This window comes from Caloenas nicobarica, chromosome 5 (genome assembly GCF_036013445.1).
Source record: "Caloenas nicobarica isolate bCalNic1 chromosome 5, bCalNic1.hap1, whole genome shotgun sequence".
Classification (NCBI taxonomy): Eukaryota; Metazoa; Chordata; class Aves; order Columbiformes; family Columbidae; genus Caloenas; species Caloenas nicobarica.
This window is the reverse complement of record NC_088249.1, coordinates 6,152,476-6,177,281: the sequence shown is the minus strand read 5'-3', so window position 1 is coordinate 6,177,281 and position 24,806 is coordinate 6,152,476. Positions and strand designations below refer to the sequence as shown.

Genomic DNA, 24,806 nt, shown 5'->3' with positions numbered 1-24,806 from the left:
TCATGAAAAAGTGCCACTGCAGGGAACAGTATTAAACATATTCCTTAAATATGTTAAACTTATGCCATACATATGGAATAATAATAATTTAGCTGAAAACAGCCTGTCAAGAAAGTGAAAAATGAGCTTTTGTAGCTGTGTCAAATCTTTAACTTCCTTGAGAAACATACCTGCAAGTCAGAGAGAAACAGAAACAGAAATCTCTTTCAAGCTTCTCTTCAAGAGAAGAACCCAATACCATGTAACTGGAAGACGTAGCTTAACCTCGGTGCTTGGAAACAGCAGAAGAGGATGGGGCTGTGAAGTTCATCCTTAAGCAACTTCTGAAGTGCAGACACACATAAGAAATGATTAATTTGAAGCTGTATTCCCAATATCTGCTAGAAAGAACTCTCCATCTCTATCTTTCTCAGCCATCCAGGCCTTCCCCAAGAAGAGATTCAAGTACCCCACTGTACCCCATCTCCAAATCGCTCCCCTATTGCACCTACACTGGTGCCCACCACACCAGCCAGCTGCTCTGTCAGCCTGCGGACCCACGGCAGCAGCGGGGACTGGCAGCACTGGCAAGTGCACTATCACCAACAGGATCCTCCCTGCATTAAGATGAGCAGACAATACTGACCAAAATTCTGGTTAAGTTTTCATTATGCAGTCTCTTTGTCTCTTGTATCAGCTTATCAAAAAACTAGGAGCAGAAATGTGCAGAATGGGTTTGTGCTGGTAACAGAATATTCAATTGTTCAGTCTACTACACAGTGAGGTTTACGTTTCGTTATAGTGTTTCCTCTTTTCCCATTAACAAGGTTTTGAGTGAAATGCTTGTGCTTATTAGTTTTTGCAGTGTCTTATCTGTTTGTCATTTAGGCCCATTCCTACTTAACAACTAATGTGCTTAATACACGCCTATTTTATATTCAAATCATTTATATTTCCACTTAGTGTTTCTTCTTTAGGTAAGGGCACTTCAATTCCTTTGGCCTTTGATAGTCACACTACCAAACTAATTCACTCACTTTAGGCCCCTTTTGTGTTAAAAATACTTTCAAATTTCTATTTTGTAGGAGAAGACATCTCCACTCCTTTGGCCTTTCTTGGTAGTACAGCTACAATCAACTGGAGAAAACACCCAGGAGAATAACTACCCACATTTTTATTGGGTTGTCGTACTCAGAAGGGGGTGTTTAAGGCTACAGCCTCACAGGGCTGAACAATGACATCAATTCTGCTGCTTGTTATTGTTTACAGAAAATAGTCCAGCTTACATTGTGACTGTTTGCTTTTCCTGCAGCACTGTTGCCTAGCAATGATTTCTGCATTTTGTACCTGGACTCAGGACTGAGCTTCACGTTTATTTCCATACCCACTTCTTCCACATCACCTCCCCAGTTTATAACGACCATTTTGAATTCCAGTCCTTGAACAGCTTAGGGTCATCTGGAGAATTTAATGCACATTATATGTCTTCATTCGAATATCCAATGATACCAGATATGCTGGCGACAGTACAATAAACGGCTTAGCACCACGTTCATTTCCCACATCTGTGGGATGAAACCATGATAAACATTGCTGACATTGCACACTAGAAAATGGAGTAAGTAAACTGTGAAAAATAATTTATTGTACTAATTTTAAACAGTCAATAACCCCTACTTTACATTCAGAGGTAAAAGATTCCGAACGTGTCTCATACAGGCAAATATTTTGTGAGCTGTTCTTTTAACAGTCTCAGTTAAAAGCATCGTTGCCAATCAGCATGAGTTCCAAGTGATAACTCACACTGTGCAAACTAAATACAACCATCTTCTTTCCATCTCAGACAGGGCACAGCAACTGTGTGTCCCACAAGAATCATCTGCCAGGTGAATAAAGGCACCAGGTGCTGCACCATGAGACAGGTCAGGTAACCAGTCACTACCAGTATCCCAGTGTCACCTGTAGTTCTGGTCCCAGCCACTTCTTGTTGTACGTTCAAAGGCATCCAGAACAAGCACTTTGTGTCACATCTGACATCTACATTTTGTCCTTAAAATTCACGTTAGTGCTTCTCCAACAGGAGCCTCTAACATCTTCTTTTCCTCTTGGGGAGAGATACTCCTGAAAGGAAATAAAGAGATTTTTCTGACAAGCTTTTCAATCTATCCTCCCTCACAGGAATGATCAAAGTAGAATTAATTCTGCCAGCAAAGGGAATGAACTAGATGAGCTCTTGAGATCCCCTCCCAATCCCTCTCCCCATGGTTTAAAATATGAAAAAAACCTTTCTAGATTCTATAGCACACTATAATTCAAAATATTAATTAAAATTCCGTTGGTGAACAAAATATTGTGCTTCAAAACTTACTAAATCTTGAGAGCTTTCTGCTCCTCATGAACACCTCTAAGATTTTATTGTGAATTTGGTAAATGGAATGCTCACAAAATTAAGCACAAAATACAGGAACAGATTGCTTATGAGTATTTTTAATGCTTCAGAATTTGCTGGTAAATTGTGAGAAATGGAGAATGTTCCCAATTTAGAAAATTTTTTTGTCCACAACAGCTTGAAGTGAGTAAATAAAGTACAATATTAAATGCACCATTGTGGCTTCAATCTAGCTATTTAAAATAGAATGAATTCACATTGTCTACAACTAAGGCTATCAGAGAACGTAATGTCATTTCAGTACTACAAGATGAACTTTTGCTTTTAAAGAGAGCAAATACAAATATGCTACCTCACTACAAGTGTATTTTAGTAGTGATTATGCTCCCTTGTATGAAATATCCTTCCATTACATACAGTTTTGGATAGTAAACTAACTGCAAGAGATATATATATTCCTCACACACATCTATGTCATTAAAGCTTTCCAGAAGTTGTACTTAACCCTTTGCTCCCCACTTTAGGCAACCTAATTAAATCCTGATTTTCAGGCTAAAAACCAGGACTTCTGGTCTATCAAGTCTGCCTTCCACTACATAAGCAAGACCCATCAGAATTAGACCAGCTAGGAACTGCTGGTAGAAATGACACCTTCACCTGGCCAACTCCTCTCCCAGGAGTGCTGCCCGTGTTTGGGACATGGCAGCAAAGGAGCTCCTCCCAGAGCACAGCTAAATAAGGTTCCTCAAGACAAAGAAGATGCCATTTTCTTTATACAATGCCTGTTCCATGGTGCTTATGTTCTCCTCAAGCAATACTGAGAACAGAGCTTGAAGCTTCTGAGTTGCAGAGCAGTTCAAGATCATCTAACATCTCAATTCCTACTATATATATTCATACATTTGATGCTGCTGTAGAACAACTCTACCATCAGCCTTGAGAAACCTACTTCACCGTTGTTTCCAAATTAAAATTACATTATTTCCAGTAACGAGCGATAGCAAAGTCATCCACTCTTCTGCTGCGGATCCCAGAATCCTACACCGACTACACCAGACAACTTCTAATATAGCAGAGGACGCTATGACTGCCCATGTCTACTGGAAATTAGTCCTTGAAGCACTGCCCAGCTGAAACTAAGGCTGGAAGAGAAACCTCTGTATCCCCTCACTTCCACAAAGGTGAAGGCAGCAAGGGCTGTCCTGACCTTGAGCGCAGGTTACGCTAAGTTCCCAGAGCTACGAGCTTCTGTAAGCAGAAGAATGACTGAAAAATATCACTTTTCTCTATACATTGAAGCTCTTCAAGACAAATTTGTATTACAGAAGAGTAAGTCTCCTTTTCACTAGACCAATTTTAACTCTGAACACGCTATAATCAAATCTACGTAGAAAAACATGACTCGCAGGATTCTGCCACCATGCGTGTGCTCATAACAAAGTCTCAGAGCAAAGCTTCAATTTTCATGCAACGATTTACAGGCTACAAACTAACCCAGCTTTTGCAAGGCAGCAACATATGGTCTCAAATACCAGTTTTAGTTTCAGAAAAACACAGCATAGTAGAACAACAATTCACCGGTTTGTTAGAATTTCAAACACTGTACCTTCTTCATCGGAGTTATCTTCTTCTGTGATTACAGGCATGCCGATGTGCTGAGTAACAGTTTCCTTTGGCACTTGCACTTCACCTGCAGATAGATTTTGGTTTTTTTAGGGAAAAATGTCAGTTTGGTTTTTTTTTTTTGCTTCTACATCCCAGGTCCATCAGTTAAAAGACTATTCACTTCCTGCTCTTGATTTTCTAGTCAAAAGCTGTGTAGAAACACCTCTTTCACAGTGCCTTCATATGGCTCACTAAAGACACCTTCAAATCACAAGCAATTAACACTACAAGTTTAAAGCACGCTAATCAGCAACTCAGTCCAGAGATAATTCAAAATGTCCTTATTCCTCTTCAACACTTCATCTACCGCTTTTAAGTGAAGCAAAAGCAACATTGCCTAATGCTCACCTCTCAAGAGGGATGAATTTTCTCCATAACTTTTTCCATCAGAAGCTGAGTAAATCAGAAAACAGAGTTTGGAACTTTGAAACAAATCCTTGTCTTCAAAAAGTTCATTCAAAACTCTTTTCCTGTTCAATTTCACTTAACCTTTAATAAATAATTAGTAAATGAAAAACTTAAATTGCAGAGGAACTTCTATCAGTTTAAAAGCTGAATATCAGAAAGACAATTTCCTTCAGCAAAGTAATTTCCCATGTTTTCAGAGATCTAAAGAAAGTCTTGGAAGACAGAAAAAAAAGATGCATAAGCAGAGATGTGCAAATACCTAGAAAGTAAAACTGCACCAAGCCAGATGACATAAATGCTATGACAGTAAAATAATTAACTATGCCAAAGATCAGCAAGACCAGACAGGATCTCTCCAGAGATATGAAACGGCTGATCTCCCTCACCTTCCTCACCTCCTCTTTCGATCTCACACCAGGTCTCACACTTATCGCACATCAAAATGAATCAGTCCTCAAGTTCTGAGACTTGATCTCTTTCAGGATATATTAACATAAATGATGACGCCATACAACAAGAATCCATAGAAAAGGCTATCCTTTAAGTTCTTGGTCTCGGCATCATGCTTTCAGCAAACTTTACAAATAAAAGAAGTGAGAAAGATATTAACTTAGCAGCTTTGGATCAGGTAAGTCAATTTTTTTACAAAAACTTCTGGTCTGAGGGAGAAAGGAGTTCTCAGGCCAATTTTCTTACTTTTAAAAACATTCACCATAACCTCACTCTGTTACGTTCTGTTTGTGCTTGTTCTCTCTGTATGTATTTTTGCTCTGTAGGCAGCTGTTTTTATCACCCACAAAATTCTATCCTCTCCACAGCATTCAAGGGGAGATATAATATTCCATAATATTTCTTGTTAAAAGTTTGAAGTCTCTTTCTGACCACATTAAGCAACGGCCTTCACAAAGCACATACAGGAATATCCCAATGCTTCTTATATCAGTGGAGATAAAACAGAACGATATTGACTACAAGTAGTTAAAGGTATTTCCTTCCAGGGTGCATTTCAAAGTAAGAAAAAAGGTCCCAAAGTCTGGGCATAAGTACTCTGTACCTGCTTTTAAAAAGTTTTCTCCTTAAAATTGCTTTTATTCCTAGCTAAATTTATAATGCTCAGGAGAAATAAAGCAGAATTACAGAACAGAACCACAAAAAACAAGTCACGATTGTACAAAAAGCCCCTTCTGTTAAGACAGGAAAAGTCTAGCTATAAACTAAACAAATCTACAACTGTTATAATGTAATAATAGCAATACTGAGATTAAGGAAACAATTTGAAAAGAGTTTTGAAACTACCTGAGTTGTTGACAAGGTATTTGCATTCACACAGAAATACTAAAAATTTCAGTAACAAAAGCACAAAATAAATAACAAATATCAGATGGAAGGAGAGTGACTGATGCCACAGTGCAGGTACTACGTCTTACAGAGCAATCATTGTCATTAAGATATCAATAGCATTTTCGCTTCAGAAATACTGAAGATATTCCTTGAAGAGATCGGGACCAGAATAGAAACAGGCAAGGTTTACTTTGGATTTCATTAAGATAGTACGAACTACTAAAATTATCAGATAGGCTGAATTTCATCAAAATGATACAGCTTCAAAAGTAGAATCTATCTGTCAGAAGAAGAAATAGACTCATATCTTAATCTCCAGTATGTTTGCTATACGGCAATAGGAAAAATTAAGACACTGCCAACAGAATGTGCTTTTCCAAGCTCACACCTTTCCAGAGAAAAATAAGCAGGACTATGTATGAGACTTCAGATTACAATAAACTGTATGTACTCATGTTGTCTTTCTACCTGACCAGACAGTGGAAAACAGACCAGAAAGGTTCAATTATGACACATTTCTTTAATCTTCTACGTCCACCGATCAACAGTAAAATTTAACCCAGCTGCCTCATCTAGCAAAGCAATGGATAAACTTTTGCAGTCTCTCCAGGTTCATGAATGCAATGGAGAAATACCTTTGATTTCCAAAGAACCTCTTCTCCTTGCTGGCTGTGGTCTCCTACTGTTTTTTTTACTTGGAGATTTCCCATAATTGGATCCCGATTCAGATGATTCTAATTTTACTTGACGATGTCTTCTTGATTTGGAAGCCTAGAACCCAAACATACGTATGAACGACACGAAAAAGCTAAACTTCTACAGCCAGATATTACAGTATGTCACCCTGTACTTCACAAATGAGCAAAGACCAAACCAGCAACTTCCATGTCAGGGTGGAAAAGGGATGGAAGGGGAGGGAGGACTCCCACTGGTTACTGCTCTTCAGTTTTAACAGGACAATGCACTTGTATGATTTAATAAGTGTTTCACTTAAAAATCAGGTAATGTAACATTCATTTATTTTCAAACCATTCTCTGCTGGCATCAGCCTACACTGTGTTGCACACTGAGATGCGCAAGCAAAAGGAACACTTCTGAAAATTGCTGGACCATAAAGCCTTCTCACTGCCATACTTTGCTTATGTGCCTAGAAAATGATATCACTGCATATTCACAAGTCTGGACTGTTGGACATTCCAGGGCTCTGTTTCCTTTTACAATGCATTTTTCGAATAAGAGATTTTAATAAACAAGGAAAGTTGTGATGTTTCTCACAGGCCTGCCATAAAAGATGACAAATGAACAGTATTTTTAAGTAGTAGTTATTGAAACAATGTTTCCAAGATCTTCCAAATAACTTTAAACCCTCAAATTCCATTTTCGCAAGCATCTTCAGAGATTCCAACACCTAAGCTTCAACGAACTTGAGCAATTAACCTCACAAGTATTTTTTATTCCATCTACTTAAAATTCCATCTACTTAAATGGAGGACAGACATCCAAAAATACCTTGTAAATTAAAACCCCGCAAGCACAGACCATATGCATGCTGTTTCCATAAATCTAACATGAAAATAAGAGCTTCAGGTTTCCCCAATGTGTCAGGAAACACATAACATGCAAAGGCTGAATTATAGAGTGCAATTTTAACTCGTTCCTTTCTGATCCGGCATTTACATTAAAACGGTACTTAAAAGTATTCTTTAAAAATAAATGCATCCTTATCACCATATTTTACACCTACCTCAACAACTGCAGAGTAAGACCTGTATTTGATTCTAGCCAGTGCATTTGCTCTTTCAGAACCCTGCAAAGAAACAGAGATCAGTCAGAAAAAGTTTTCATATTCTATTATAGCAGTACCGAAATGATATATCACGTCAATCACTTAAGCAATATCACACCGCTGTAATTCTATAATTATAATTAGTTCTATAACTAGAATGCCAAACTGTTATATAAAGAAAAAAAGAGTCAAAATTTCATTTAAAAGTCAGACCATAATTTTGGTTGCCTTCACTGTCACAAAGCCCAGGAGGAGAAAATCAAATTTGAAACCTCACGTCTTACTCAAATTCAAAGTTGAAATAAGCAGATAAGTACAAGATGAAATAATTTTGTAGTATAAAAAAGAATATTGTATTTAGTTGAAACTCAAAGAGGAACCATAAAGGAGTCTGGCCAAGAAAATACATTTGTTTCCCCTCCTTACCTGAAAGAGACTTTTTATTACAAGCATCTAAGAGCTATCACAGCAGCGAATGCTCCAAGCTTAACGGAAAATAATGTGATTTAAAAGCAAAGCAAACCCAAACAAACAAACAAAGCAAACCCAAACAAACAAACAAAGCAAACCCAAACAAACAAACAAAGCAAACCAAACCAAACAAACAAAGCAAACCAGCCCCACTAGCTATTCCTGGAACTTACTTTGACACTATCAAGCCTTGACAGATGCTGCTTAGCCTTTTATCTGAAGTCAATAAACTAATGGATTTGGCTGGTGCAACATAGAAAACAAGTTCATTTTTCTTACCTCTGATTCTAGCAAAGTCCTTTCTTCCTTTTTGTTTGTTATTTCCTCAGTTTCCTTAGCATTTATGAACAATTTCTGAAAAAAAAAAAAAAAATCCACATAAAATATTTTTTTCAAGTGTCTGCCATATACAAGGCAGCTAAAATTCAAGAATTGTGAAAAACAAAACAAACATTTACACATACACACATTTTCTTCATCGATTTTAAACTATGGCCTTTCCTTGACCCACGAATAAGTGTTACAGATGTATTTCTTATGGTCACTCTGATACTGCCTATAAGTCACACCTTCCAGGGCCCACCTTTCAGCAGTCACTTCTGTTATCACAGAGGCGGCACCACACACAAGTTCATGTCCTTCTCCCCACACTATAAATCTGCCTGAGGTTTTACTCATTCCATGTCTTCAGTGTTACAGATCCTTCTACTTAAGTCTGAGATTTACAAAGTAAGTTTGGAGCTAATCACAACAAGAAAGACAGTTCTTGCCTGTTCACATGGCACAAAGGTTGATATTACCTACCATTCTCTTCTGCTGCCATTCCTGATGTTCCAAAGTTATGTCTTTGAGAGTAACTACAAAATCATCTTTTATCAAGCTCAGTGCCTTGTCTGGCTGGGATTTGTCAGCCGAAATGACACACTTCATTTTCTGATAGTGGTCATGAATATTCATTAGTTCCTAAAATAAAAGAGATACTCTTTTCAGTAAAAAAAAAACCACACAACAAAAAAAACTCTAGCAGTAAAGCAATTTTAGACCTTAATGAATAAACCAGGGTTATACAAACCATTCTAAGGAGACTCTGGAACTAGAAGGAGTGTTAGAAACAGGATCTGTTTAGATCAGTTCAGTTTTGGGGAGCCCAGCAGTACTGCTACCTAGCACTGTCCCATCAGCCCACCAAATCAACAAAAGAAGAAAGAGTATCTCACATTAAACGAAGAAGGAAATCTCAAGTGACACTGAGGATCAGTGTTCACAGAGGTTTCATTCTGATATGGTGGCCTATTTTCACCTCTTTGGAGGAAGCATTTTACTTCTTCCTTCTGAGGAAGCAAGTCTTCTCACCCGGTCGTTTCACAGATTATCAATTTTTGTACCACTGTAGTCAGCCTTACTGACAATATATATTTGCCAGCAGCAAATGGAAAAACCTGTAAACAAAGATCTACTACTGAGTCATAATGAGCAATATAAGGACCTATACCCAGCTTGAACGACTCTGTTTTCTATAACGCATACTATATATTAAAAAAACAGAGTTTTAAAAGGAGAAATAAAGCTTAGAGAAGGCTATAAGTTTGCAGACATGTAACTTCATATCATCACAAGTATCAAGTCTCCAGCTGTAATCTGCAGACCCATCAAAACAAACATGCTTCCCCTCACCCATATTTTCTATTTTTCTTTGCCTAAGTGACAGCCATTTATACTCTTCTCCTCTTACTGAGGCAAAACTACATAATATAAAAGCATATTTCAGCATTGAAAAAAGTACTAACAGTTCTTCGAATTAAATTCTGCATTCCTGAGTTCAATAAAATTACCAACTATTACCCTAGTCTGCATTCCATAAGAAGACTTACAAAGGACAAGACTGTGCTAATCGAATAAGTTATAGCTCTTGGACAACAGAAGAAGAAAAACAACACAAAACAAAAAAACCTTTAGCAATTAATTTGTAGTTTAAAAATTACTGTACCTCCAAAACATCATTGGTGATGAGGCTGTTTACTCTGTTACTTGGGTCCTTAAATTCTTCTTTACATTCACTTTCTTGGAACTTCTTCTTAGTTCTGTAGTTCAGCTAAAGCAAGAGATAACACTTTGTAATTTAAACAGCACCTTCTTTTGAAAATTCTTGCTGCATATCCAACAATTGAGAGATGCATAAAACCACCTCGACGATAGCATGCAGCTTTATTGTCAAGTGCTCAGAGTCAGGACTTTTCAAAAATTATTGCCTAATCAATAATTTAATCCTGCACACAGACTCAAGAGTTTGACACTTCCACAAATTAAGACACAGCTCAAATCTAATAAGAACATCAGATACTGAAAAAAAAAGTACTTTCAGGTGAGAAGCATGCTACATGCAAACATCCTCTAAGTTTTACGTCACATACCTAGCTACAGAAAGTAAGACAATAGTTTAGCTTTGAGGCAGTGTTGAAATGTAAACATGAGTGCTGCTGAACTGTCAGTCATTGAAAGCTGGAGGTATTTTATTAAAAACAGTATGACATTAATGTAATAACTCACAAGCTTTGGCATTGCCGTGAAATGGAATGCTCTGGCGAGTCGCAGTGTCCTAAAGATGTACGCTGCGTCATAATGCTGAGAGTCTATCAGATCCTGTTGAAATTTATGGATTTCAGGCCAATCCTTGAGTGCAACTCTGATCTGCAACAAAACAGTTACATATTGTTATACCAATCTGCATATTTCAACAAATAAAAATTAATTCAGCTGACTACTGGGGTCATGTTATACTATACACAATACTTGGATGTCTAGGATGTAACATGTCATATGATCACTGAACTACAGAAAGGTTCCTACTGTAACATTTGTTATTACTATCAAAATTGTATGCAGATAAGTTTATTATACTGTTGTGTTAAATCATAGAATCATTTCAGTTGGAAGAGACCCTCAGGATCATCGAGTCCAACCATAACCTAACTCTTCGCACTAAACCATGTCCCTAAGAGTCTCGTCTAAATGTCTTTTAAACCCCTCCAGGGATGGTGACCCCACCACTTCCCTGGGCTGCCTGTTCCAATGCCTGACAACCCTTTCTGTGAAGAATTTTTCCTCATATCCAATCTAAACCTCCCCTGGCACAACTTGAGGCCATTTCCTCTTGTCCTATCGCTTGCTACTTGGGAGAAGAGAACAACACCCTCCATGCTGCAAATATTCTCACTGCGGCTTTCTTTGACAGTAACATGTAACACAAGTCCTCTTTGACATTTGAAAAAGTTAATTCTTCACATTCCAAAGTGTCTGAAAAACAATATGCACTACGAGACTCCCATTCATTAAATGATTAGTAAACAATACTTGTATCAGGATTTGCTGCCAGCAAAATGCTCATAAAAGTATCTCTCCCTTATTTCTTGCTTTCCCTCTTCTCACATTTACTTTGTCCATTTCATTTTCTCTCTACCTGAGTTAGCTTCTTTGATAACTCCTGTACTCTCCAACAGCTGCTATATAGCAGTGGTTTTAAACTGCCTAAATTCTTCTCCATAAAAGGTATGGACTTCTCTGAAGTTAAGAGATGCAACAGCATCATTGTAGACTACTTAAACTTCAGGTTATTTAAAGAATTTGGACTCTGTGCATATATAGGCACACAACACACAGTTTCCAAGTAAACCACTTCTTGCACTGAGTTCCCAACTGCTTTATATACTGGTTTCCTGTCCCAAAAGCAGCAAGGAGGCACATCATGTAGGCATTCAGCCTCTCAATCTATTTACAGTTTCCACCTTCACTTCTGGTTAACAGGGGGCTGTAATCAGAGTTCTCCACACAGCTGCTGAGCACATTCTCTGATCACATTTTGAAAGCTAGTCGTCTTCATCTATGAACAGAGAAGAGCTTCCCATCTGGCAAACAAGACTTCTGAGGCCGTAGCTACATTTTAAGAGGCATAAGCAATATTTTGGTCACCACCGCATAAGTTCTCAAACCCAAAGATGTTTGGAAGGATGCCTTTTCCAAAGGGACCATCTCGTTATAAATATTTTGATTTTTAAAAAGTGAGAAGATATGCTCTACCCATTTATGATGACAAAATAGACAGACGTATAACATAAATCTTACACCTAGTACCTCCTGAGAATTAAACCTCAAGAACAATTACCTTTTGTTTTGGCTGGCAAAGCTGTGTACTGTAGAGCCCGTACAAAAGGTACAGAGCACCAACACGAATCTGGAAAGTGTACGGGGGCAAGAAGTACTGCTGTGCCACTTCTAAAGTCTTCTTTGTGAGCTTATTCCTCTCCAAAGCTCTTATTCTACCACTAGAGTAAACGGAAAGGAAGAACATTAAAGCAAGTAAATATAAAAGTGTAGGTTTTAGAAAATCTGTAATGCAGAACCAAGCTTTAGGTATTTTAAAACACATTATCACAGGGCCCAAGTTCTGAGAAGCCTTCAAGGACAGCCAGACGTTAAGCTCTCATAGTACTGCATTAAATTCTCTGTATTAAACCAGATCAAAAGTGAAAAAGGGAATGTCCTACAAACCATGGGTTTTTTACTTCTTTGGGATTGTATCAATCTCCCTAGGGTGTCAGTGTTCAAATCGCACGCATTGCTAATGCACAAAATAAGCAGAATCACTATTTCCAGCATCACGCAGGGACCCATGCTTCATTGCCGTTCACCCACACGCCAGCCGGGCAAACCTTTCCTTCCCAAAGCCTGTGCCTGACGGACAGGCCGGCTCACACCGACACCCCTCTTCGAGGTCCCCTGTGCCACCACGGTGCGAGCTCCGCAGCGGGGACCTGCGGGCTTTGGGAGGGGGAAGACGGGCTCCCTGAGGCGGAGAACGGGGGAAGGGGCGCGAAGGGGCGGCCGGACCCGGTGCCGCTGGGGGCGGCCGGCGGCGAGCAGGCCGCTGAAGAGGCGGCCCGGAGGCGGGCGGGCCGCGGGGCCCTCACTCACTAGAAGACGGTGTGGAAGCGGCGCTCCCGCCACAGCTCGGCGAAGCGCTCGAAGCGGACGGTGTCGGCCTCCCGGAACGCGCCGAGCAGCTCCTCGCAGTCCGCCTGCAGCCCCGGCACCGCGCTCATCCCGTCGCGCTGCCCGCTCCCCTCCGCGCCGCTGCGCGCATGCGCAGCTGCCCCGCAACTGCCCGGAGGGCGCCTGCGCGCTCCCCCGCGCATGCGCGCTCCCCGCTGCCAGGAGGCGCAGCCCGGGCTCCTGTGCGGGAGCGGGGTAGACCTGGTCTCCCTACCGGAGAACGGCCCAGGTGGTGGTGGAACTTGGTTCTGTCTGCCGGGGGAGCGGCTGTCCCTGCTGTCCCTGCCCGGTCCGCAGGCACAGAGGCCACTTCAGCCAGCGCGCCCCTCGGACAGCCCCGGAGCGCAGCCCGAGGGAGGAGGGGGTTTGGGCGGGAAGGAGCAGGTTCTGCCAGGGAGTCCCCTCCGTACGGGAGCCCCAGGGAGCCTGGGGATGCCCGGGGGGCTTCGGCGTTCCCCACCCCTGGCCTCGCAGAAGCCCGCACAGCGAGCTCGCCGGCCTGGCATGCCCGGGAGCGGCGGGGTCTGCTGAGGGAAAGGGGGGCCCGGCAGCACCGCGGCTGCGCCCGCAGCTCCGCGGCCGTGCGGACGTGCCGCGCCGCCACGCCGCCGGCCGGCTGTGCCCCGCGGAGGGCTCCCGCCGGCCCTCCCGCAGCTCCGGGTTGCGCTTCGGCGGCTGCTCCCCTGCCAGCGGCGCGGAGCCGCGGGAAGCCCCGTTTCCACCCGAGCGAGCGCGGCGGGCAGGGGCTCACCCGGCGGCCGCGCCCTGTGAGCCCGGGCGCGGCGTGCCGCCCGCTCCCCGCATGCACGGCCACACGTAGGCGGCCGGGGCGAGCCGGGCGGGGAGGGGAGGGGGCCGCGGCTGCCGAGCCGCACGTAGGGTGGGTGGGCGCGGCCTCGCCGGGCGGCGGGGGCTCCCCTGCCCCGCGCTCCGCCGCGCACGTAGGGGCGAGCGGCTCCCGAGGCGGCTGGGAGAGAAGCGCTGGCGCCGGAGCGTCCCTGTGCCCCCAGTGAGTACGGACCCGCGGTGCGGGGGACGGCGGGCGAGCAGCGAGCGCCGGCTCGGGCTGGTCGCAAGGTGTTTTCTTGGGGAGGGAGTCGGTTTTGGTTCTGTCTTCCACGGGGAACCGCACAGCTCTCCGTAGCTCCCAGGAGGGTTTAGGTGTCAGGGCGTCGTCGGAATCGCCTCCGTGGCCAGGGCCGGGCTGCGGTGCGTGGGAGCGGGGCTGGGCAGAGGCAGGTCCCGGGCCGGGCAGGAGAGCGCTGGGATGCTGCTGCACCCGTGGGTTGTGGACTCGGCTTGTGGGAGATGGATCTTGCTCTGGGGGGGGGAACCTTAACGGGTGAAAAAAAGGCATGTAGAGAAAGTAGCGAATACACATGGGATGGTGCGTTTAAATATCCTTTAGGAGGATATTTAAACCTGCGGGAGTTTCGCACCATGATCAGATTAAAGATTGGAGTTTCGCGTTGTTAAATAATCATGTGCTGGAAAATGAATTCTAAATTTGCTGGCTCTGGTGCTGTGATGTTCTCCAACTCACCATTAACATCAACTAATTGATCCGAAGGTCGCTCCTTAAACACAAGCACTTCAGGCTGTCAGCTCCTACAATCACGGTCGCTTCCACAATGCTTTAGGCACAAAAGCATCTTTCCTTATTTATTATATTTCCCAAAAGGTTGCTGGAATCCAACCTTCAGCTGTCTTTATAGATGAGCAGGAAATGAATGGCCATCAAACAGCTGTTGGCTTTAAGCACCACCGATTGCCGCTTCCATTGATTGTAGAACAGAACCATTAGCGGAGCTATTACGTATGAACTGGACAGGTTTTAGCAGCTGCAGGGCAAGAGCTGCACCTGCTGGGTTTGGTTTGGCCTTTTTTTTTTAAATTTTGGGGAGGCATTTTCGTCTGTAATTTTAATCCACGTTTAGAGACATAGGGCAGCGACCCCGTTCAGCTGGTATGAGCTCCTGCCTTCAACAGATTGTACTGATTTTGAAACAGAATGCCAGCGCTGTTGGGAAATCAGTTATAATGCACTCCCTCCAATGGGCTGAAGCATTCAAAGCACAAGCAAGTTAATAACTGACACATCATGGAGCTAGTTCGTTATTACTTACGGGTCAAGCCAAGCCCTCCTGAGTTACAGGAGTTATCCCTTCATTTAAAAGGAACAGAGGAGCTTGGTTCTGGAGTGATGCTGAATTTGTAGAGCTTAAGTGTGTTTTCTGATTTTTATATTTTAAGTGTGCAGTGAGTGTTGTGATATCTCAGAGGTGGTGTTTCAAGAAATGCTAGATGGATTTTTTTTTTTTTCCTAAGGCAGATGGGGCTGCATATCATGACACTTTCTTTAAGATGACATAAGATGTAGTGAGGATGAGGCTGTTGTGTCCATGTGTTAAGTGCTAAGTCTTTCCTTGCAGAAAGTTTGGCCACGGTGTAAATAACGAAAATGCAGAGGAGTTAAACAAAGCAACAAGGTGTCTTTGTAGAATCCCCCTTCTGTGGTATATACAATGAAATACTGTCAATTCTTAGGCTAATTATATTCTACTGTTCTTGATAAATTGTGTATTTTCATCTAGTGCTCCTTCAGATTTTTCATTAGTACATTTTAATTCTTAATAGATGGTCTTCCAAACGAAAAAAAAAAAAAGGAGGAGTGTGCTGGTTACTGTATCTTCTGTATATTCTAACTTAACTCCTAAAAAAAAGGATGAAGTCCTGTTTACCCTATTAATTCCTAGCTTATAAGTTGCAAGTTAAAAAGCCATTTATCCTGCACAGATATAAATATCAGGGTCTTTTTCCAGTTGCATATGGTACAACTTTTTTTTTTTTAAAAAAAAAAAAGCTTGTGCAATTGTATTAGAACACACTTTCAAATTGAAAATATGAACATAAATCCATAAATCATCTTTTCATGGATTTTTATGGAACTAAATCATGGATATATTTTATTAAATAGTGTATTAAAACTTCTGAATGTACAAATGTATCACTAATACCAAACAAGCAGCTCATATTCTACTGTGGCAGCACTTGCACATGCCTTCTGCTTTCAGACTTCCCAACAAAGCAAAAACATTGCAAGAAATTTTTAATCTGTGCAACAGGAAATGGTATCGATTTAACAAGACAGCAAGAGTCACAAATTCTTGTCAAGTTATTTGCATGTACCGACAGCAACTGAAATCACCTGGAGGTGTCATCTGGGCTTCAAGCTGGTTTCTGTTTTGTTACTGGGGGCATTCTTGATGTGATGACTTGAGAGTGGTTTCATCAAATTTCTCTGTTCCCTCTGCCTCTGTAGTTGTTTCTCCCTTCTCCATCTTCCCATAGGAAAGCCTACACCATCCCTAATGTCCAACTTGTTAAATTGTGTGCTTAACCTCTTTTGTCCATGCATGTAGTTGTCTTAATTCAGGTGGGATAACTATTGTGTCAAAGGTGAAGAGGATTCAGCTGTAACGGCAAGACAGAATTTATAGATGCTATTGGAAAACAGACTGTATTCATGCCTGGTGTCAAACTTCTGACTCCAACATGTAAAAGGAGTTTTAGTTACACTGCATAGTGGTTAATTAGTTCACTTTAAAAAGCAATTTTGCCATCTCCATCTTTTAGAACAGGGATAATGGATGAACAGAAAGATCACAGAGGTCACGAATTAGAAACAAACCCTCTATTTTATTGAATTTTATACTGTTACACAATCAAAAAGAAATACAGTCACAAAGATGTCAATGTTTCAAGAGAAATATCAATTGCAAGACGTTGTACTTGGTTCCAAAAAAAGAATTCCATTAAAATATACCACTTCTTCATGAGAGAATACTGCTATTATTCACAAAATCTACCATACTGTATAAATCCAGTAGCAAACTCTTTAACTTTTTGGTAACTTGGGAAGCCTTACTCAAGGTAAACAGGGAAGCAGAAGGAAAATGACAACTCATTTTTAGAATTTGGATCAAAACTCACAGTTCCCCAGAGTCAAGTGCTTAATTGCTAATGGTATTTTTAATGAAAGCTAGATACGCAACTCTCACGAATTTCTACGAAAATGGTCTTTCTAAAAAGTCCTCCTGACCTGCGAAATGTTGATTTTCATGCCGGGCAATTACAGATTGAATAATGTGCATAAGCACAGTGAGATTTGAGTGAGATGTGTGTTCTCTGCATTAGCAGCTATCAGAGGGGACAGGAACAGATGGGTTACCTGGGGCGCATCCAGCCCTGGTTCACCAGGGTCATTTTCTCACAATTTCCACAAAACGGTTCATTCAGCACTGTGACGACGGAGAATACTGGTGACACAGCCAACATTTCTGCCTTTAGCTACACTGTTGAGCTGTTTAAATATGCAGCACTTTAACCTGTAATCATCAGATATTATAGATTCCTACACTTTTATTTCACTGGAAGCCAAGTTGACTAATTCATTCAAAATAAGCTTTGAAGGCTTGAAATTGCAACCAATGTTATATATAAAGTTTTAATTGTTCTTTCTGGCCTTAATCTGTAACTCATAATTACTTGGGGGGAGTTTAATATGGGTACACAGACACAACAGGAGAGGAAATTTAATAGCTAATTGCTTCTATTTCAACCCAAGGTTTTCAAAGATCAACACACAGTCCAAGCCTGTCTCAATCCAGGACAGGAAGGTATGTTAGGAAGGTGTACTTTGGACTCCAGGCTATCTTAATTTACTCAGTATGTTACACCTGAGAGCAAGTTGGTGTGTTCAGCCTGGAGGAGACTGAGGGGAGAGCTCATTGTGGTTACAGCTTCCTCACAAGGGGAGGAGCAGGGGCAGGTGCCAAACTCTTCTCTTTAGTGACCAATGGCAGAACCTGAGCGAATGGCAGGAAGATGTGCCAGGGAATGTTCAGGTTGGACATTAGGAAAAGGTTCTTCACCCAGAGGGTGCTGGACACTGGAACAGGCTCCCCAGGGAGGTATCACGGCCCCAAGCCTGACAGTGTTCAAGAAGAGCCTGGACAAGGCCCTCAGACACACGGTGTGAACTGTGGGGTTGTCCTGTGCAGGGACAGGAGTTGGACTCGATGATCCTTGTGGGTCCCTTCCAACTCAGGACATTCTATGATTCTAAGTTACTGGACAGCAGATTGAAGTGACTTCTTGGACTTCCTTTTCAGGTAAAGGAATAAACAACATCATCATAAATACTAGTTTAAAAATTCCTTTACCTTTTAACAAGCATTTTTAATGATAAAAACAAATAAGAATCCATTTGTAAAAATAATTGTGCTATGCCATGAAGAAGGCATGGCTTGATGACTGCTGTGGTCACAGTAACTTTCTGGAAGTTGTTATTCTCCCCAGTTTATCAATTTCCACTTAATCCACCATGTTTCCTATGCAGAAGGAAACACTGTACCTACCTACAGTTTCTTCTTTACTACTGGTGAAGAATAAACGCAAGAATGTAGCACCTCAACATTTTAAAAAGGTAGCAAGTCATCAAGTAAATTATTCAAAATCGCTAAGAAAACATTTAGAAATTAATGTATTCTAGAAGTTTGTACTCCAAAGTAAGTTTATAATCAGGCTGTGTACTCCTATAGTCTAAAAAACCCCACAAAAACCAAAACAACAACAACGAAAAACCAACACAAAAAAAAGCAGCTAGAAGGTGCACTTCTAGATTTTGTGAACTCACATCTGCATTTAGCAAAGCTCTTACAATGCCAGAGCAATTACTATTACTTTTCCATTCTTTCTTCAGTGTCTCTAGGAGATTCAGTGGGGTTTTTTTTGGTTTCGTGTTGTGTTCTTTTTTCCTAGAGTAGACCAATACAGCTACTGCGGTTCATTCCATTAAATGCTGCTTTCAGTCACTTCTACCAGGACAGTAAACAAAATGCTACCCCGTGTTATTACATATGATAAACCATGTGAGAATTGGGAAGATTCTTACATGAAACATGGCTCATTGAAATCCACAGCTGCTGTCATTAAGACCAGGGATGATTCCAGAATAGATCACATGGGTCACTTAAGTTTTCCTCCTGTTTTTAAAACGGGCTTTTCTCTACAAAAAATTGCAGCCCTCTTAAATTTAAGTATACTGAAGAGGAACTGACAGATCCAAACACGTCAGGCTCCTCCAAAATGAGGTCAAGAGAGTAGCAGACCACCACCAAGCAGGAAGGTGTGGAGTTTCTCTTGGGGGAGGAGAAGGGACAGCCCACCAGGCCAGCTCAAAGCAGAAGCCACTGGTACGTTCCCCATGTCTGCAGGGCTCTCCTCACCATCTCATGGAAGCTTCGGGTCACTCCATGCAGAGCTGAGCACAAAGGATGACCCTAAACAGCCGGTACTGTACTTATTTGCGCAACATCTACTCAAACTATAAGAAGCATGCAGTTATCCTCCACTACCAGTGCCTTATCTTTTTTTTTTTTTTAAATGGAGACTATTAGCTACCAATTGAGTTTAATTAATACAGTTGTGTCAGATTGAAAAGTGCTCCAGTAATTTTAGAAAATGGGTTAAGCTTATTATAGAATCATAGAATAGTTTGTGTTGGAAGGACCTCCAAAGCTCACCCAGTGCCACCACTGCCATAAGCAGGGACATCTGCACCAGCTCAGGTTGCTCAGAACCCCATCCAGCCTGGCCTGGGATGTCTCCAGGGATGGGGCATCCACCACCTCTCTGGCCAACCCATTCCAATGCCTCAGCACCCTCAATATAATCTATTATATTGGTTTCAAAAGAGTCCAATGAAACTAAAGTTTCCAGAACAAGCCAAAACAATTGTCATGGCACTCCAAGTCTTACACTGAGCTAAGTTTCTTAAAATGGTTTGAAGAATGCACAGACTGTCTTCACCCTATTTACACATTACAAGGTTGTATCAGTAGCATCATGTTTTATGACAGGGAAAGGAGAAAAGTCACCTGGTCAAAGATACCGAGTGAACAGCACAAGAATGTAGAAAAAGCTTTATCATTAAGTGCCAGCTTCAATATTTAGTCATGCAGTTTTGTGATAAAAATCCATCTTTAATTGATCACTCCCATAATTTTTACTTTTTCCTGCTTTCCAGTGTTACCTTGATACATCTTCCAGAGACGAGCCTTTAAGCTGTTCATAAGGAAAAATCTTCCCACTCTAACACAACACAAATATGCCATCTCCTCACTTTCAAGTTTGCTAACTGGTGTGATAACATTTTTAAAAATTTAACGTCTTTGGCGAGCAGTAGTACAACACTGTCTAGGAGACTTCAGTACTGAATAGGCTCAAATAATTAACGCGGAGATGTTACAATCAAAATAAGGAAGCAGTGATTTCCAATCAGCTCTAAGTTTTAAAAGGGGAACATGGATGAACAATAACCACTAACAAAAATATAAATTATCTCATTTCTCTCAGATAACACACTCCCCAAGGGGGCCTGGTCCACATATAGTTTATTGATGTAAGAAAATAATACAGTTAGTGTTAGATCCAACCACAAAGAGCAAAAGAATGAGTGAATGAAGGTTTTGTACAGTACATATAGGAAAATAAGATGTTTGTGACAACTATATATTTCTAAATAAAAAGGCTTCTAAATATATTCAAGTTATTGAAATCTACATGAAAACATATGGATGTTAATAGCAACAAGGTGCATAAAACCAAAACATCAAAATACTGAGCAACTCAATGAAGTACTAGATAAAACTTGGCTAACAATGCAAGATGTTTTACAATCTGCTTGAAATATCACCTATACCACACAGGGTAAGCTGAACATTTAGATTTAAGATCATACACAATATTAGCATTAACTTCAACAACTACAGGCAGGGATTTTTTTTTTTAAGCTGGCAAAGTGACTACTTTAAGAACATCAAACTCTCTCTAAATTGAGAACGTATCCAAATAAAATGCTGCTAGCCCTTTCCAGATAAAGCCTTTCCTTTGACTAACCACACTCATTTAAGTCAAAAGCAGACAGCATTTAAGAACAATTTATATTACAACGTGACTAAAATAATGACATAATCCTGGTTTAAACATGATTTCATAGGCAAACAAAAAAAAAGATTCTTCTTAAAAACTAGTTTTTATAAATGCAGAATATATTGCATGAGGAACTGCTGGTATTTTTTAAGAAAATATATTGTGCGATTGTGGCTACAATGCACTGCTGCAAAGCATTGTTGTTTCTTATAAAAACTATTAAAATAAAAAAAACTTATTTGAACATAAAGAGTAAGAGAGCACAAGTCTTCCAACCACCTATGAAGAGCAGGATGGAAGTATTGCCAGTTTTACCTGTGTTGACGTTTCACTAATGATAAGTTTTGGTGACCAACTCCCCAGCCAAAAAATAAATATTTTTTTTTTTTTTAAAATCAGGTGCATATTTCAAAGCTGCTATTGTGAGTGTGTTTTAAATGTAATGGACATAAAAGTGTATGTACCAAAGAATTATAAAAATGCACTATAGTTTTGAGTTATTGTTACATAAAGAACATATTAAAAAGACTGTCAAAATAAGTAGAAAGGGGATCAAAACTGAACTAACTGAATTAGTGCAGTACTGTAGCCAGGCTTCTAAAATCAGATATAGAAAATATAAATAGACTGCTTTAGGTGATGATTCACCAGTGTCCAAAAAAGGAACAAGTATTGTGAAAGCTCAATTAACTTGATCCAGAGCTTTGAGCAGTTCTTCCCCCTGTAGCAGGTTTCTGTTGCCTTGTATGGGAGCATTTACTTCGCAGTCGTAACTCGTGAGTTGGGGTAGTCCACTCTCATCCATCGACTGCCCTAGAAGTTTACTTGCTATGTCTATAGAGGGAGGGGAAGGAAAAAAAGTGCACTTTATTCGCCAGGCTTAACCTTTCCTCCAAAATTGCTTATAAAGGCGAGTTTGGATGCTTTTGTCACTCAGTTCACACACAGCCGCCATCCACCCTCCTCTACACATTAAAAAAAGCCAATACTAACCAGTCGATAATAGAATGATTGTCTTTTGCTCCACTCCGTTATGACCGTTTGTTTTACATCCCTTTACACGTTTCCAAGCAAGTGTTGCGTTTCCTCCACGGTCACCTGTCTGCTGGAATAAAGACCCCTAGAAAGAAATAAAATAAATCTTTATTGAATACTGTATCTTTCTAGGCCTCCACATCCCTCTTCCAAACTAACAGCTCCTGTCGCTAATTACTAATGTAGGCATTGTTACAATTGAAAGGGCGCTCCAGTCAGAACTGAGGGGGAAATGTATTTCCAAATACACCGGCTTTGAAAACTATTTACAAGAAAAATGAATCAGATTTCAAGACCTTACTTCCCCTACAGCAAATAATTACTAAATGCTGGTTATCATCAGTTACCACACTCAAGATTAGCGTGTACATGTACACACACACCCATTTAATTACCACTGCTCTTGTGTGAGTAAGCATCAGGTTTTCACTCCAGTCCCTAATGGTTTTCTGCACTGGAATTAATAGTGTAGACAGGAGATTCGGGAACCTTGGTAGGTCGATTCTATCTAAATTTAAGACGTAAATTCTGCTGGCACTCCAGTTATTGCCACCCAGCCACCTGACCCATTGTAGGGAATGCAGTCCTAAGCCACTCATTGCAGATACGGCTCCTTAGCATATTGACAGCAGCACAGAAGATACAGAGATTAGAAAGCTTTTAAGGGCTCCATATAATCAGGATAAGTAAGAAGAAGCTGCCACTGAAAAAGATGGGATGGAAGGGAAAAATGCCGTCCTAGTATCAAGTCTGCTGGCAAAAGTAGTTGAATCTGCGAAGTTTTGTCTTGTTAGTAGCACTGACTGCTGCACAGAGAGGAAAAGGTATTTCAGAACGCTGCCATTATCATGAACACTTAAAATTGTAAAAAACATATGTTTTCAGGTTCTGGAACACCCATGCAAGTCAAAAGGACAGTTGTATAATAGAAGTTATAGCTAAACAACTCAGACTTACAAGCTGCAGTTCATAGTAAGGTCAGTCACCTACATCATTACTCATTTTTTTTTGTTTATTTGGTGGGTGTTTTTGTTTATTATGAATGCAATACAGCCCTTCATATTAAGAAAGATACAGCTCATATCTTTTTCAGCATCAGGATTTGGATCATCAGTTTCATAATCTTACTACAACAAATCTTGCTCTTGTCTCATTCTCCCATTTTCTAGAAAACTAAAGTAGTATTTCACTGTCGTCTTCACTTATTTTCAGTCTTTGCAAAGTAAGTCCCACTTCCTCACAGCTAAGAAGTTGTGGCAAGTTTTTGCATAATCCTAGAATACCATGTGTTATAAGCCTGGATTTATCACAATTTTTCTTCTGTGTGTGTGTGCAAGGCCTAGTTCATCCACTCAGAAATCCATTATGGAGAAAAACGCCAAAAATCAGAAGCACTTGCTTGAAATAATGTCAGTAAGACCCAGCCACGTGGAAAATGCAGCTTCTGTCTGTGCAGAAACTATCAAAATATTTATACCATTTTTGTCAGATACAAAAAAGAAGAAAAAAGTTTAGCAAAGGATGAAGTTTGAACCTATAAGCATTAAAAAGAAGCCTGAACACTATTACAGCAGTTAATACAGAACCGCTGGTGTTCTAGGTATTTAATGACAGCCCATGCTATTTTGAATATTTTACCGGCAACACTGTACGACAGCGGCAGCACCATCACATGAGAAAGAGGCAATGAAAGGCAATAAAGTTTCTTGCAGAGCTGTGAATACTTACAGGGCTACTGGAAGTAACAGGACAACATGCATGAAAGTGCAAAGCATTTACCAAGTGAAAACAATGGCATAAGTATGATTTTTTTTTAAATAAAGTCTGCTTGCCTCATAGAGGAAGAAAAAAAAAAAAAGACATAACAGCTTTCTCTGCTCTTCTAGAGGAAAGGAATGATAAAGACAGCATATAGTGATTTGTCTCATGCCCAAACCAGAATGGTAATACAGGAATAATTCCCAGTTCAGAAGAAAAATAATCCTGCACTGTGAGACATGATGGATGAATACACCTGGGAGATGGACCACTAAAGAAAGAATCTCAAAGGTTACTATGCGGTAGAGGAACTAAGAATTAACTGTGCAAACACTTGAGAGAAGAGAGAACTTGCAACGAAGGCAAGAGGAGAGAACTTTGTAATAGCAAAGCTCAAGATTTCAAAATATTAAGAACTGACAGCAAGAGACAAAGATCATGGAGATGAAACACTCTTGCAGAAAATAACAAGTTAGATAGCCACATTTAAGTGACACAAATCTAAGAATACCTAAAAAGATTATTTTGAATAGTGAAAACAGATGATAAGCTACGCACAACCGCACACACTAATACTAGAGAGAGGGTGCCTGAAATGAAAGTGGCAGTAATACACATTTGCTAGGTTATACGAATTCTATTCCTTTATGGTTCCAATGGTCTTGTTATCTGATCAAATATCTCAGACTCGATGGAAAAATGAAAGCGTAGAAAGCAGCATAAGGACACTATCTCCAGTACTGACAAATCCAAAAATTGAGGTTGAATTTAAAAGTGAAATAAATATGGCAATCGTAAATTCACATGTGATGTCTTAACATTTGTGCCTATTCTACTGAAGAACATGTATTTTCACAGAAGAATATCGAATATCTTCTCTCTATTCAAGCAATGTGCTTGGATATAGAGGGCACTTTTGAAACGGCTGACAGC

At 40.6% G+C, this 24,806-nt stretch overlaps 2 protein-coding genes across 4 annotated transcripts in view; both read right to left on the bottom strand.

Annotated features, from left to right (window-relative positions):
* Window positions 1-1,079: 1,079 nt before the first annotated feature.
* SNAPC1 (small nuclear RNA activating complex polypeptide 1) lies at window positions 1,080-13,158 on the bottom strand. Of its 2 annotated transcripts, XM_065636398.1 has the most exons (10): window positions 13,008-13,158; window positions 12,199-12,358; window positions 10,587-10,727; window positions 10,027-10,131; window positions 8,844-9,002; window positions 8,319-8,393; window positions 7,527-7,589; window positions 6,418-6,553; window positions 3,975-4,058; window positions 1,080-2,100 (listed from the first exon to the last, which is right to left on the bottom strand). In XM_065636398.1, the coding sequence occupies exons 1-10, from the start codon at window positions 13,133-13,135 to the stop codon at window positions 2,066-2,068; spliced, it is 1,086 nt and encodes a 361-aa protein (XP_065492470.1). In that variant the 5' UTR covers window positions 13,136-13,158; the 3' UTR covers window positions 1,080-2,065. The 2 variants fall into 2 exon arrangements, with proteins under 2 accessions (XP_065492470.1, XP_065492471.1); XM_065636399.1 differs by lacking the exons at window positions 1,080-2,100; window positions 3,975-4,058 and adding an exon at window positions 4,073-4,426.
* A 3,625-nt stretch (window positions 13,159-16,783) lies between these two features.
* HIF1A (hypoxia inducible factor 1 subunit alpha) overlaps window positions 16,784-24,806 on the bottom strand; it is a 34,348-nt gene continuing 26,325 nt past the window's right edge. For both annotated transcript variants that reach the window (XM_065635812.1, XM_065635813.1), the window contains exons 14-15: window positions 22,074-22,200; window positions 16,784-21,914 (exon numbers count right to left, since the gene is read on the bottom strand). In XM_065635812.1, the coding sequence (XP_065491884.1) occupies window positions 21,763-21,914; window positions 22,074-22,200 (279 nt within the window). In that variant the 3' untranslated portion in view covers window positions 16,784-21,762. The remainder of the gene's footprint in view (window positions 21,915-22,073; window positions 22,201-24,806) is intronic.